General features: G+C 36.6%; 1 protein-coding gene across 1 annotated transcript in view; it reads right to left on the reverse strand.

Annotated features, from left to right (window-relative positions):
• The window catches only part of Asxl3 (ASXL transcriptional regulator 3), a 101,302-nt gene that overhangs the window by 61,062 nt on the left and 25,049 nt on the right, over positions 1–15,191 (reverse strand). Inside the window, exons 4-5 of the mRNA XM_023566846.2 lie at positions 10,711–10,828; positions 9,635–9,754 (exon numbers count right to left, since the gene is read on the reverse strand). Coding sequence (XP_023422614.1) covers positions 9,635–9,754; positions 10,711–10,828 — 238 coding nt within the window. The remainder of the gene's footprint in view (positions 1–9,634; positions 9,755–10,710; positions 10,829–15,191) is intronic.

Consider the following 15,191-nt stretch of genomic DNA (forward strand, 5'->3'; position numbering starts at 1 on the left):
CCACTGCAGCACACATGCCACAGCTTGGCCACCACCAGACTAGAGGATGTGAGCAGGTGAGGCATGGCGAAGGAGACAGGAGAAGCCACCTTTCAGAACAGCCTCAAGAGCCACCTCCTACGCTACACAGGAGGGCTGATGTGACGATAACAATGGGGTGGATGTGTTGACCGAGGCTCAGGGTGATAATCGTTTTGGTGAAGGGATTTTCAACATTACCAAGTAAGTAAAAGCTTTGGACTCCTGAGAATCTGTGGGTTACAGGTAAGCTAATAGCTCTAAGGTTAATGTTTCCAGAAGAGGAAAGAACACACACGGTTCACAACAATAGTTCTTCGCTGTCTCAAAGGAACCGGAGAGAAGAGATTCTGGAATAGATCTCACAGAGAAACACAGATTTCCAAAGAGTGACATTTAAGGGAAAATAGTTGCCAGGAGATAAAATCTAGTCATAAACAACAGGAATCAACATAAACTTCACAAATGAAATTGCGTAAAAGGCTAACATAGAGCACTGAATTCATTAAAATATATTACTAGAGTTAAAAATTATTGCTGTAACAGTGCAAATATAAACATTATAGACCTTGATGTTTAAAAAGAATATAAGAAAAATGAGACGGGAAGAGACTGTAAGCATAATTAAATCTCACTTTTGTAATATACTGCACAAATCTGAATGGTTGAAATGATAATTGGTCCTATTTCATCTTTTCTATTTTAATATCTTTGAAGAGATACGAATTAATCATGGACTAATGTTTAAAAGTTTTGCTTCTTAGTTTTACTTCTGTTTCTAATGTAGCCAAAAATTAATTAAATTTAGTACTTTTAATTCAAATAGAATGATAGTATAACATGACCTCTGGCTATAGTTATACAAATGTTTATAAAACAGTGAGGGTGATTATTTTGCATGATAGGATGTGGGGTTATTATTCAAATTTCATTTTTTAAAGAATATGCAACATTTTTAGAAAAGCAACAAACTTACATTATTCTTTACTTAAAAAAATATTAAGCAACAACACAAAATATTGGCATGAATCCCAGAAATTTGGCTCAACGAGGACATTATTAAAAACCCCTCAGAGACAACCATTAGAAGCTCAGACTTGTTTAGCAAGCATGTTTTGTATGTTTACTGCGTGACTGGATAGGAAAAAGTATAACTAAGAATCGGTTTCAATCAAAGGCTCTGAGTTCAAGGAACTTACATTTTAGGTAGGGAAAAATGTGAGGAATTAGCATCGCAAATCAAGAGAGAAAGATGAACAAGCACAGCAGGGACGACATTTAGGGCAGTGAAATAACGCTGGCTGATACTGCAGCGGCAGATAGAGTCATGCTACACCTGCGAGAACCTAACGACCAGACAACAAGAGCGACCCCTGGTTAAACTGTCCCAGGAAGAAGGATGCACCAGCGTGAGTCCCCCAGTTGTAGTAGCAAGTGTACCATTGTAGCACTGGATGTCAGCAGGGGAGAAGGTTGTGTGGGGGTGGAAGAACGGGGGACCTCCATTTCTCGTGGGGACATGGCATTGCTCTAAAACTAACGATGTGAAGTGAAAGAATAATAAATACAAAACAGGTGAGAAGATGGTGTATCGCTAAGGGACTTTTCAAAATGTCTCAAAACTCCAGAGGGGAGTGTCTAAATGAGCCTCATTCTTTGCTAAGAAAAAGAAAGATGACATTAAAAAAAACTGATTAGGCAAGAAAAACCTTATTTCCAGCCACACCTACCCTTTGTCTCACCAGCTGAGGTTTCTGCTGCCTGGTTATTTGGTGTCCTCACCTCACTCTTACTCTAATTGTCAAGGCCTATGATAATTAAAAGAGCCCTTGCAAACATTATTTGCATTTGCTGTTATGTTTATCAGAATTATGTTTTCTACCAAGGTTGATTTAGAAATAGGAAATGACTTTTTTGTCTGTTTCACTATAACATCATAAGAGAACTACATTTTCTTTTAAAGAACAATTACTGTTTTCAACAATTTTCACTCCCTGTTACCATCTCTACTCAATCAGAGGGCACTGAGACAGATATTCATACATAACCTGCTTTTTTGTTTTGTTTTACAATGCTGGGGAGCACACCTGGGGCTCTGGGTATGCTAGGAATATGCTCTATGACTAAGCTACACTTCTACACTCACATACTACACAAAGCGGGCCAAGGGCAAAGGTACCGAACATCTACAGCAACAGAGTGGGCTCCCACACTACCAACACAATCCTTGTAAGGATATAAAGATTATCCTAAGCACTAGAATAACCGAGAGATGCTGACTCCACATATTATCTTCTCCTTAGCCACCTCCTCCTCCTCTTCATGTTCCTCTTTTTATCATTATTTCGGGACTTAGGGATTGAACCCAGGGTCTTGGTACCACATCACTCACCTTTCTTCAAATGTGTAAAGACAGTGTCTCACTATGCTACCTAGACTAAGCTCTAGCATGCAATCCTCCACTCTCAGCCTCTCTGACTGCTGGGTTACAGGCCTGTGCCACCATGCTGAGCTATAATGGTATAATTTCTGTATGTTCTGAAACTTTTCTTACAAAGGCAGACATATGAAGGAGCTTGCGAAGATACTGTATAGGAGTCCTCCAAAAAAACAACCAAAGGTTCTCTGTGTCTTTGGTGCAGAATAGTCTTAAGACCCAGGTGAAAGATGTATCTTGAACAAGGAGACGACCCTGTTATTTGACAAATGAAAACTAATTGCCAGAAATCAGTAGAAAGCACTTGAGGAATAATCAGAAGTGGTTTCCTTTATCCTATTAGGAAAATTCCACCATGAAAATAAAAATTTACACTTACACCACGAAGTATAACTTAACAGGATTTTCTTTCAGAACTATCGATTGAAATTAGAACAGACTTATTTCTGTTATAATTCAGAATTATTTCAACAGATTACAAGTTTATACATCTAATCCTGTCAATAGAAGACAGAAGAATACAATTTCAATTAATTAAATTGAAAATTTAATTAAAACCTTACCAACAAAGAAAAGCCCAGGTCCTGATGGATTCACTGCGGAATTCTACAAGAAACTCAAAGACTTAATGCTGACACTCCTCAAACTCTTCATTGAAACTAAAAGGGAGGGGGCTTGGGGATTTAGCTCAGCGGCATAAGCACCTGCCTTGCAAACAGGCAGTCATGAGTTTGATCCGTGGTACCGATAAAAATGAAAGACAAAAAAAAAAAAAACAAAAACAAAAAAAAAAAAAAACTGAAAGGGAAGCAATCCTTCCCAAGTCATTCCTGGAAGCAAGTATTACTCTAATACCAAAAACCAGAGAAAGACACAACCAAAAAAGAGAACTGTAGACCAATCTCCCTAATGAACACAGACGCAAAAAAATTCTCAATACAATACTGGCAAATAGAATGCAGCAAATCATTAAGAAGATTATATACCACGACCAAGTGGGATTCATCCCAGGAATGCAGGGATGGTTGAACATACACAAATCAATAAATGTAATCTACCATATCAAAAGAGGCAAAAATAAGAATCATAGGATCATTTCTATAGATGCAGAAAAAACTTTTAATAAAGCCCAATACTGATTCAGGGTAAGAACATTACAGAAAAATGGAATAGATGGTCTTTACCTCAACATGATAAAAACCATCTGTGACGAACAAACAGGCAGCATCATATTAAGTGGCCAAAAACTGAAAGCCTTTACCCTAAAATCAGAAACAAGACAAGGTTGTTCATTATCACCGCTCCTATTCAATACAGTGCTGGAAATAGTAGCCAGAGCAACTAGCCAAGAAAAAGAAAGAAAAGGAGTAAATATAGGAAAAGATTCCTAGGTATAATAAATAAATACACTAATATAGCTGGATACAAAGTCAACACTCAGAAATGAATAGCATTCTTATACGCAAACAACAAAATCACTGAGAGAAATAAGAGAAGCCACATCCTTCACAACAGCATCCAAAAAAAAAAAAAAAAAAAAAAAAAAAAAAAAAACGAAATACTTAGGAACCAACCTAACAAAAGAAGTAAAATATCTATTCAGGAAAAATTATAATGCCCTGAAAAGGAAATTGAAGAGGATCACAGAAAATGGGAAGACATTCCTTGTTCATGGGTAGGAAGAACAAATATTGTAAAAATGGCCATTCTGCCAAAATTGTTATACAGAGTTAATGCAATACCAATCAAAATATCATTAGCACATCTCACAGATCTACAAAAATTATTCCTAAAATTCATCTGGAGCCAGAAGGACCTTTGCTTACAATTGCAAAGGCAATTGTAAGCAGCAAAGACAAGGCAGGAGACATCACAATCCCTGACTTGAAGTTATGCTACAAAGCTATTGTAATAAAATCAGCATGGTACTGGAATAAAAACAGACCTGAAGATCAACTGAAGAGATTAGAAGATCAACTACAACTACAAACACACTCAACCACCTTATCTTTGATAAAGGAGCCAAACACGTTCACTGGAAGAAAGATAGTCCCTTTAATAAATGGTGCTGGAAAAAATTGGCTCTTGGTATGCCGAAAACTAAAACTAGATCCATGCCTATCACCATGTACTAAAGTCTAAATTGATCAAAGATCTAAATATTAAAACAGAAACACTAAATCTGTTGGCAGACAAAGTAGGGAAAAATCTTGAAGACATAGGGGTAGGTAGAGAATTCATGAACAGGAATCAAACTGCATGGGAAATACTTCCCAGAATCAATAATTAGGAATCACGTACTATTAAAAAGTTTTTCCATGTTGAAGGAAATCTCCAACATAGTAAAAAGAAAACCCACAAATTGGGAAAAAAATCTTAGTGAACTATCCCTCAGACAAAGAACTTCTATCTAGAACATATAAAGAATTAAAAAAAAAATCAGACCCTGAAATTCAAAGGTCCAGTCCGAAAATGGGCATCCAAGATGAATATACAATTCTCAGATGAAGAAAAACTAAATAATAATTACTAAATAGAGAAATGCAAATTAAAACCACACTGAGATTCCATCTCACTCCTGAAAGAATGGCCAGGATCAAGAAAACTACCAACAACAAATGCTGGAGAGGCTGTGGGGAAAAGGAACTCTCCTGCAGTTTGTGGGAGTGTAGACTGGTGCAACCACTGTGGAGGTCAGTCTGGAGATTCCTAAAAAAGCTGGGGTTGGAAATCCTATTTGACCCAGTTATTCTACTTCTATTCCCCCAAAGAACTGAAAACATCATACCACAGTGATATATGTGCACCCATGTTTATAGCAGCGCAATTTGTAATCTCCAGATCTTGGAAACAACCCAGGTGTCCATCAACTGAGGAATGGACAAAAAAGATGTGGTATTTTTATACAACTGAGTAATACTTATCTGTAAAGTATGATCACATTGATATTTATAAGTAAATGGATGCAACTTGAGACTAAAGTCATAAGTAAAATAAATCAAAGTCACATGTGTGAATACCATATAGTCTCCCTAGTGTAAGAAATGGTAAGAGTACATAAGATACAAAATCCTCAGTAAATATAGTGAAAGGGTAAAAATCTGCTCCAAGAGGAAAAATATATCTCAGGAAAAGTAGGAAAAAGGAAGGGAAAGGAAAAAAATATCTAAATTTGTATAAATATACTTAGGAGAGCTAAGATGATTGTGCTACAAATTCTCTAAGTTCTTGGAACAAAACTGTTAACATTCATAGGGTTGAAACAATTTTGCATGTTTGTGTCTGGTGATCTGAGGAACTGTTGAAGATCATGATGTAAAATAACAACACTAGTTATGTTCCTATCACCTTGTTTTAAAGGCCTATACTGTCATTGTTTGGGGATGTTTGCTATTGTTATTTGTCTTTTTGTTATTTGTTTTGTTTTGTTTTTCCCTCTACTACAAAATGGATAGATATAGAAGTAGAGGCTTATACATCCTTAGAACTTCTAAACAGTTTACAAGAATTGATTATATTATGCGTGATGAATTGTACAGCTACTTTGAAGAAAAAGAGTCATTATGGTATCCATTGCTGATTTCATACTATCATGCTGTGAAATCCAGTAATGCTTTTATTCTTTGTCCAGAGTGATTGTAGTCTGTTTTGCATTGCTTAATTTCAACATATATGAAGGTATGGACAGCTATTTTGAAGAGACATTACGGTGCTGATTTACCTATTGTCTGGTTTTGAAGGTCTGTAATGCCTTCAATATTCTGTTCTGATCAGTTTTATACTATTTTGCTTTGTATGAATTCACTGTGTGTGAAGATACAGACAACTATTTAGAAGAAAACAAGAGATATTATGACAGCCACTGTAGATCTCCTGCTGTCTTGCTTTGAGCTGCTTGTCCTGCTTGTCTTGCTCTGTGTCACTTGTATAGTTTTCTTCTGATCTGCTTTGTTTTGTTTTGTTATGTTCAGTTTTACTCTCTTTAAAACTTAAAAAAAAAAAAAACACCATCATGAAGCTATCTATTAGGTAACAGACTCAAGTGGAAGAAGAAGCAGGGAAGCCAGCCCTCTCCTCTGACTCACTGAGTGCTGTGGGGTGGGGTCAATCCTTGGCCCTGGGTTTCCAAGCTACACATGGGTTCGCAAAGAATAATCTCTCTCAAACACATGGGGTTATTTTTTTCAAAGAGAGATAAGTAGCTGAAGCCTCCAGGATGTGTCATTCATCTTTACTAATTTATTAACTTAGTTGACTACAAATTATTCATTCATTAAAAACAGATTCAGCACCCACTAAACTTAAGGGACATAATGGGTACCAATAGGATCACAAAGATGGAGGGGAAGGTCACTGTTCCCAAGGAACTAATAACTTAATGGCAAAGGAAGAACAGAAGGTACATAAATACACCTTGCTGAGTACTAAGTATCCTAATTTTAAAAGAACATCAAAAATACCACTAAAGGAAATGCAAGTTCTCTGGAGATGATTTTATTTAAAGCTCTCTCATTTTACATTTTTTCATTTTATACTGCCGGGTATATGCTGGTAATAAGTACTACTGACTCTGCAAAAAACAAGCCATTCCATTCACTGCTTGCTAGGGTTAGTCAGGCAGTCACAGTTCCTTGCCAGTAATAATTTGTATTTTATTTCTGACAGGTTTCTACCTTAACCAACTTATTTTAAATCCCACAGTTTCCCTCCTTCTGTTTTATATAGGATAAGCCAGGAACTCTTGCGGCCACTTACTCTCCTTCCATGTGTAACCTGGTGCCTGCACTTTAACACCTATGGTGAAATCGTCATATCCGACTGTGCTAGGCTGCTTCTCAGTGGTGTCTACAGGTGTACAATACAGGATAAATGATCTGACACCAGCTCCCATCCAATTTGATATGCCTTGGCTTGTATCTTAGCTGTGTCATTTATGAGCAACCTTCTTAACCATTCTTAATGTCAGTTTCTTTAGCTATAAGATGAAAATCGTTCTGTTGCACAAGACTGAAATATTAAATAAGGTGACTTATGTCAAAACACTTAGACTACTGCAATAAATATGGGCATTCAATATGATTTCATGTCTTCCTCCTTTTATTAAAGTAGCTTCATTATTTTTAATATTGTGTAGCCTAACATGAAACGTCAAAAAGACCATGACATTGTCCCTTATCACCTTTTAATTTGCTCACAAGTCAGCCAAAATAATCTGGCAGCACAATTTTGAACACGTAAGATGGTTAGCAGTGTGCAGTCTTCCCTAAGACCTGGCTTGTGGATCATCCTTTATAGCTTTCAGTTGACTGCCAATGTAAAAAAACAGTAATATGAGTAGGAACTTTGAGATGAGAACAACTAGAACACTAGCTTCGGACAGAAGACTCCATCCCCAACACAGTGCACTAAACCATCTTGTTGACTTGCACTCCAGAAGTCAGCTAAGTGAAAGGGGTGGCTCTGCTACCTTGAATCTCGTTAGACTCACTGGGTAGCACTGACTTCACTGAAGTTGGTTGCAGAATGTTTCTAACTCAAGGTCCACTGATTTTCAACTAATTCCTGTATGGTAACATGATGCTGTGTGGATGAAGATTAATCTTTGCATATCATTCTCCCAGGTTAGCTTTCCATATCAAGAGATTCTTATAATACCCAGAAGACTAGAAAAAAATAATAGGGTATGCATACATACTGTCACACACAAAGACACATGGGTACAGTTGGGTCACATACAACTATAAAATTAGCCTTAGAAACAATATAAAACAGGTAATTATGTTATCATTAACTAAAAATCTCTGCTTTTCCAGAAATCTCTTATTCAGAGATTTAAATTCCATTTGATGACTTTTTATTGAAAGTATATTCGAAGGATAAATCAAAATGCTTGGCATATAGAAGATAACCTATAAATCATTAACAATAAATAAATATGTTAAAATTAGGCTTGGATTAAAAAAAAAAGACCAGAATGCTCCTGAGTTGTTAAGAAAGTAAATGGTGGGTGGAATTAATAATGAAGTTGTAGTTAATAAAAGTTGTAATTTCGACCAAACGATTTAACAAACTATTATCATGATACAGATTATTATCTTCACCCTTATTCAAAGATGAAATAAAGGATAAAAACAAAGTCATTAGGTCTAGATCATTTAACAAAGCAGTGTGGTCAACAATTATAATGTTCAGCTCAGCACACATTTATTTATTCTTTTATTTTAAAGAGAATAAAAAATAAAAGCAATGCCCATCAATTGAGGAATGGATAAAAAAAGATGTGGTATTTTTATACAATGGAGTGCTACTCAGCTATAAAGAAAGATAAACTCAAGGCTTTTATAGGTAAATGGATGCAACTGGAGACCATACTCATAAGTGACATAAATCAGGCTTGCATGTGTAAATATCATATTGTCTCCTGGGGGTAAGAAACTGAAAGAATAAATAAGATCCAAAAGGTACAACAGATATTGTTAAAGAGAAAGAAACTGTTCAAAAGGAAAGGGCAACTGGGATGGGGGAAAGGAGAAAAGAAGAGGGAGCATTTATTTTGGACTGTTTGATTCTTCTACTCCTGATGCTCTATTTAGGTCCCTGAGAAAGAGTTGAGCTAACATGGTGTTGAGTGGCTACTGACCGGCACGGTGCACAGAGCACATCTCCTCTGCTTCTCAGAAATTTTACACCACTTTTTAGACAGGCTCTACTATCTCAAGCAATACACACAACAACAACAATAATAATCATTAATAATCAAATTTTAAAAGCTGAGCAGCTTTAGTACCGCAATAGACTCCGGTGGCAATGTGTTCCCAATTTAAGGGATCATTTTGAACAGAATTTTCCCCAGTACAATGCAAGCTAAGAAAAAGAAACCTACTTGCACAGACAAAACACTGCACATTACACAGAACCACAGGTAGGTACAAAACTATCAATACATATTTAGGTCTGTTATCGTTTCCTTAGGTTTCATCCAAGAGTACTTATAAATTTAGTTACAAGCTTAAGATCATTTAATTATCAATGTTTCCTTATTTAGTACTCCTTTTGGTTTAGATAAATGGAAGGATATTCTAATTTATTTAACAACAAAGTTCAGAGAATATTCTATAATTTATTTGAAAAAGTATACATCTCTAAAATGTTAAATGTTATCATCTATTGAACACTCACCTAAACCAGACTTTTTTAATCGTTTTAAGTGCTGACTTGTTTGTTTCCCAGTGGGAGATTTTTGCCCATGTTTCATTTCTTTATCTGAACTGTCTGCTTCACCATTTTTAGATTCGGATCCTAAAAAAGGAAATAGTTATTATGCCATTATCTTACTCTCACTGCCCTTGAAAAGAAAAAATCCAAAATTGTTTTAAGAACCGTAGATACAATCTTTTTTTCTAAGAGTTAATATACTACCTTTGGGCTCCATCTGATTCCCCTACTGGATATAAAGAGAAAAGCCCAATAAATCAATCAAACAGGACAAAAAGCAAGAACAGATGGCCTAATAGCAGAGTCAAAAACACATTCACTGATCTGATAGCTCTTAAAAGAAATAGAGTCAGGTCTTTTGTAAAAATACACGAATAAGCTTGAACAATGCAGTGTCACTAACAGACAATACAAGATAGAGACAGAAGGATGAAGGAAAGAGCCTTGAAGAAACAGAGCAATCAAACCTTTATAAAAACTTTATGATGAAACAGGAACTGAAAATGCAAACATTACTCCATAAAAAACAGAATGGTACATAGCTGATAAAGTGACAGGAGGTAAATTAGAAGAAAAGGTCAGGGCTGCACTGAGGTGAGAAGATTGTTGCTAGAACACAAAAACTAATAAAGGATTCCGGATTCTGCACTAGAGGACTGAAAAACAAATTCACACTCATGCAAGAACTGCTCTTGATGGCATTACACATCAGCATGTGGTCCACCATTAAAGTTCAACATTCAAACAAAAGGCAAAGCAACAGCAACAAAATCCACGAAGCATCACACACCTTTTCTCACATCTACTGACATTAGCAAATGGAGTCTTTGATGAAGGGGAAGCAAGCTAGCACTTTTTTCTAAAAAAACTGGAAAGTATATTTTTGAATCACTGAAAGAGTGGAAGATACAAAAAAATAAGTGGAAGGATTATTTAGTTTCTTTAAAAAACCATACACACACAACTCATAATATCTCTCTTCTACGAGGAAGTCTCTTCTGGGAAGAAGCTGGCCAAACACACAGATTGTAGCTCTTTACCTGAAGGCGAGTCCGACTGCTCATCAGACACCTTTAACGGTGTCAAAACAACACGAGGGACAGTCTTGTTTACCATCATTGAGACTCCATTTCTTCTTTTCTGCTGCTGCCTCAAAGCCTATAAAACACGATAATAAAATATAAAAATCTAGGCATCATGATTTCTCGTAACTGAATTAAATGATCCACTAAACAGACTCATCAAACAGAACCTTTTAACATACTTAAATTTCAGAGTCCCTCTTCGGTCAGGATTCTTAATAGCCACCCTCATGTCGTTTTCCCTCAAAAGCATAAAATCATGCTTTGGCAGAGGGTATAAGCTTGAGATCATTTTTGGTATAATTCTCACAACAAAGCAGCACTTAACGGTTTATTCTACCTTGGCAGAGTGGCTTGAGAGCACATGGAATTTGAAACTATGATTCGCAAGTAAAATAAATGTAAAATAAATGTTTCAAAAGCAGGATAAAAATATATGTGTCTGCACTTCTCCTGCAGGTGCGCTGTCTCCGTGCACTCCTCAGTCAATCAGTTAACACCGTGTGTCATCAGTATGTACAGCATGTAAGAACTACAGTATTGATGCATTCACTCAGCCGTGGGGAGCGCTGCACAAAATCACTGAACATGGCAGGAATCATTTATTTCTGTGAAGGGAATCAGTCCTAATCTTGGAAACCTTGCAGCACTTGGCTTCTGTCTGCTTGACTTTGGGCATTAACCTTCAGAACACGAACATGACGGGATTCTGGCAAATCCAGGGGAAAAAAAAAAGATAGCAGAATAAATCTCTCCAAATGGGAGTGCTTTGTGTTTCATAAATGAATCGACTGTGGTGATGATAATGTAATAAAAGACATTTAAAAGTTTTGAAATACAGCTTTATCTAGCTGATCGCTTTATGCAGGAAAATTACCTGTAATAAAAAGGGTCTTAAGCACACAAAGCGGAAGCGCCATTAAATTCACAGTCACAGGAATGCTAAAACTCCTCAAAAGGTTAAAAGGCTGGCCATAGACTGTCTCAAACCTTTTATTCCTGGTTTCTGTGTAATTCCTACCAATTTTACAACAGTTCAGTTACTTGATTAATGTTCTTTGACTAACAGTTGTCAGAATCTCCTGAAATACTGCACTGTCTGTACATTGCCTTGCTGTCTAAAAGGATGTCATTTTATTTGCCCAAAGTATTAGCTGAATGTTCAACTTGTTGACCATAAGATTTAACAATCAAATAATTGCAGAAGCGAAAAATTAAATATCACTTACACAGGCAAAGGCTTATTCAGAGGAGATTTCAAGCCTAACAGGGAAAGGAAAGGCTCAGAAAATCTACTATAAATGGCATGATTCCTAATGATAACACAAGACATGTCCCTTTGTATCCACAAAGGTAGAATGATTAATAAGATGTTATTCTTCTCATTTTAGCAATAATCTAAATAAGACATATGTGCTATAAAACGTTTATGATGGTTACTCTTTCTTCAAGTCATATATATTATTGCACATAAACTATGCACATACTTGCATAAATCTCTCTAGTCCCATATAAGAACTCAAAGCACTTTATACACATTAACCTAACAATCCAGTAATACAACAGGATGAGGCAACATGGTCCTTTAAATTACTATTAAGTTCATCTTTGGTCATAATGTAAGACTTCATAAAAGAAAAAAATCCTGCACAAAGGAATTTTAGGAGTCTATATGCCACAAATTTCAATTATTTCCCTTAGAAAAATATTAGGCAAAAAAATATTTAGAGTGTGTGTGTGTGTGTGTGTGTGTGTGTGTGTGTGTGTGTGCGAAGTTAGAAAATTTGTTAGAAAATGTTAATGAAGTAAAAAATAGAGCTGATATAACCAGTGGTTTAGAATCTGGAATGAGAAAGTCAAACACAGCCTTTCAGGAACATTTGTGGTAAATAATAAATAAAGCAACAAAATTTTGTTCTTAATTTTAAGAGCTGAGAAGACTTTACTACAGAGAACTAAGCAAGAACAAAAATATGATAGAAATAAGCAAAAATCCACAGCCACTTGGAATTTTAAAGTGAGGCAGGCATAAATAAATGTTAATAAATATACAGTCCATTTGTCTTCTTCTATAAATAGACAATATTTTGTAGGTACTCAAAATATAAAAATAAAGCTCATTTAATTTTTTTTTTTTTCTGAGACTTGGTCTCCCTGTACTGTTTGGGTTGGCCTTTAAAATCACTGTGTAACTCAGACTGGTCTTGAATACACAGCAACCTTTTGGCTTCCTATTCGCAAGTGCTGGTGTAACAGACATACACCACCTTGCCCAAGTGAATGATTTGTTTCCTGAATTTTCTACTCAGAAAACACAAATACTATTTTTCAACACAGTATTTTTTTTTAAAATACTGCTATCTGCCTACACTAATCTAAATGCCCATAGAAAAATAAATATTGCAAGCACATTAAAGAATACAAACATTTTTGCTTTACCTTTGAAACATAAGCATATTTATTCCAAACAACATTTGTAGAGGTAAATAAGGAAAAGTTGAAAGTATCTATTTCCAACAACAGTAGTGACAGTAGGAAAGCAGAAAGCGAATGGGTAAACTCAGGGAAATCAGAGTCCCATCATCAAAACATGAAAGAGGCAAGCAGATTCTATATATTCTATAGAGCTCAGTGATGGCAAATCCTTTAGAGCTTCCAGTGATAACAAACAGCCTGCTCTGGCAGGTGCACTATAGGCTGACCATCACTGGTTAAGTCATTCTAGGGTGAATCTGTGGTTTTCTTGAAGAGCCTAATCTGCCTTTCCAAAAGCCAGGTTATCTGACTGTGGGGTAGTCTTCAAGTAGATCACAATGTTGGAAGAGGGAGAAAAACCAATACTGCATCCATTGGGATGCTCGGGGTGGCCCGAGTGACTCTAAACAGTAGCACTAGGCACTGCTGTCCATGAGCTAGTACCTTGCCTCTTGTGGTGGAGCATGCATAGTCCAGGCAAAGCGGGTTAGCTATATGTGTATTTTGGTTTTGGTTATGTAATGCTAGTTGTGCAACTACGTGCAAGTCAACTACTCACACATGGGTCATGTTCTCTGTTATGGTTTATATCTGCATGTCCTCTAAAACCTCATGCAATCACAGGTGGGACTCTTGGGGGTGACTAGATCGTGGGAGTGTGATACTGACTTAATGAAGAGGGAAGGTGCACCCTGGGTGTGGGATCCACCACCCAACAGCTTACTTTTAATACTGATATAATTTATGCATTCTGTAAAAACTGCACGTTTGTGGACTTACTGTGTGGTACTGCAGTGTAAGCACTGCTGATCCACCACAGTAATATGACAAATGTTTTAGCTATTTTGCATTTTCATGAAGGACCAATAAGGAAACACATGAACAATAATTTTCTATACCTACAAGTGCTAAGAAAATTATACAGGAAATAGAGTAACTGGCATGGAGGTAACAGACCGAGAATGGGAAGCTGCAAAAGGTATCTCTCTGGAGGTAACAAAGGAAATGATACCTAAGTCACAAGAAGCAGGAGCCAAACAAAATACTGGGGTCCTGAGTCAGTGGAAGCAGCTGTATCTGAACCCCAGCAGGAACGATATGAGTGGTTCCAGAAACAAGTGTGAAGCACAAGGCTACAAGCAAGGACTAGCAGTTTACAGAAATGGTGACAGACTTGCCCAAAAAGGCTGTCCAAAGTTCCTAAGAAATGGGACATAAATTCACTGAAAAGGAATCCCTGGTCCCCAGGCCTTTCTCTACAGTACGACATTACCACATTAGCACCTCAGCACCAAAAATGTGGCCAGGCATAGCCAAAGGAAACCCAGGCTGTCATCCAACAAATGCCTTTGTTTACCTTTATTCATTTATTCAGCTTCTATTCATATGGTTCCAGCGCATGAGACACGGTGCATCTCACGCGTTAGTCACGCTGGTTAATGAGTCTCAGTATTTTGAGGTGTCCCTTCTTTAAACAGGTACTGTGCCTGCCCTGGGCATTAGCTCTTCTGGACAGATCCATTCGTTGCTTAGGAATCTCAATGGCACATCTCCTCCTGTGGTTCTGGCTTTGTTCAGAATGTCTTTCCCATTACATCCTACATTCTCATCACCCAAATGCTTTATTTTTCCCCATAGAATTATCACCTGCAAGCATGCTATGAAATGTCATTTCTCCATATCAGAAAGTACACTCCACAAAACAGGCATTTTTTTTCTGTTTTGTTCATTATGTCCCCAAGTACAAAAGGAACACCTAGAATATAGAAGGTGCTCAATAAATACTTATTGATTCAAAGTAAAAGCTGCCATAATAAGTTTATTACAACAGAAAAACCCTTATTAGTCTAAAATAGGTAATACATTTTATTTAAAAGGTAGAAGTCAGCACAGAAAATAAAGTTTCTTTTCTCATTTACTCATTCTGACCAACCCCATTTTCATTTCTGGACATTATTTAATGT

This window comes from Cavia porcellus, unplaced genomic scaffold (assembly GCF_034190915.1).
Source record: "Cavia porcellus strain 051 isolate PalLab524CR breed Dunkin Hartley unplaced genomic scaffold, mCavPor4.1 scaffold_20, whole genome shotgun sequence".
Lineage (NCBI taxonomy): Eukaryota > Metazoa > Chordata > Mammalia > Rodentia > Caviidae > Cavia > Cavia porcellus.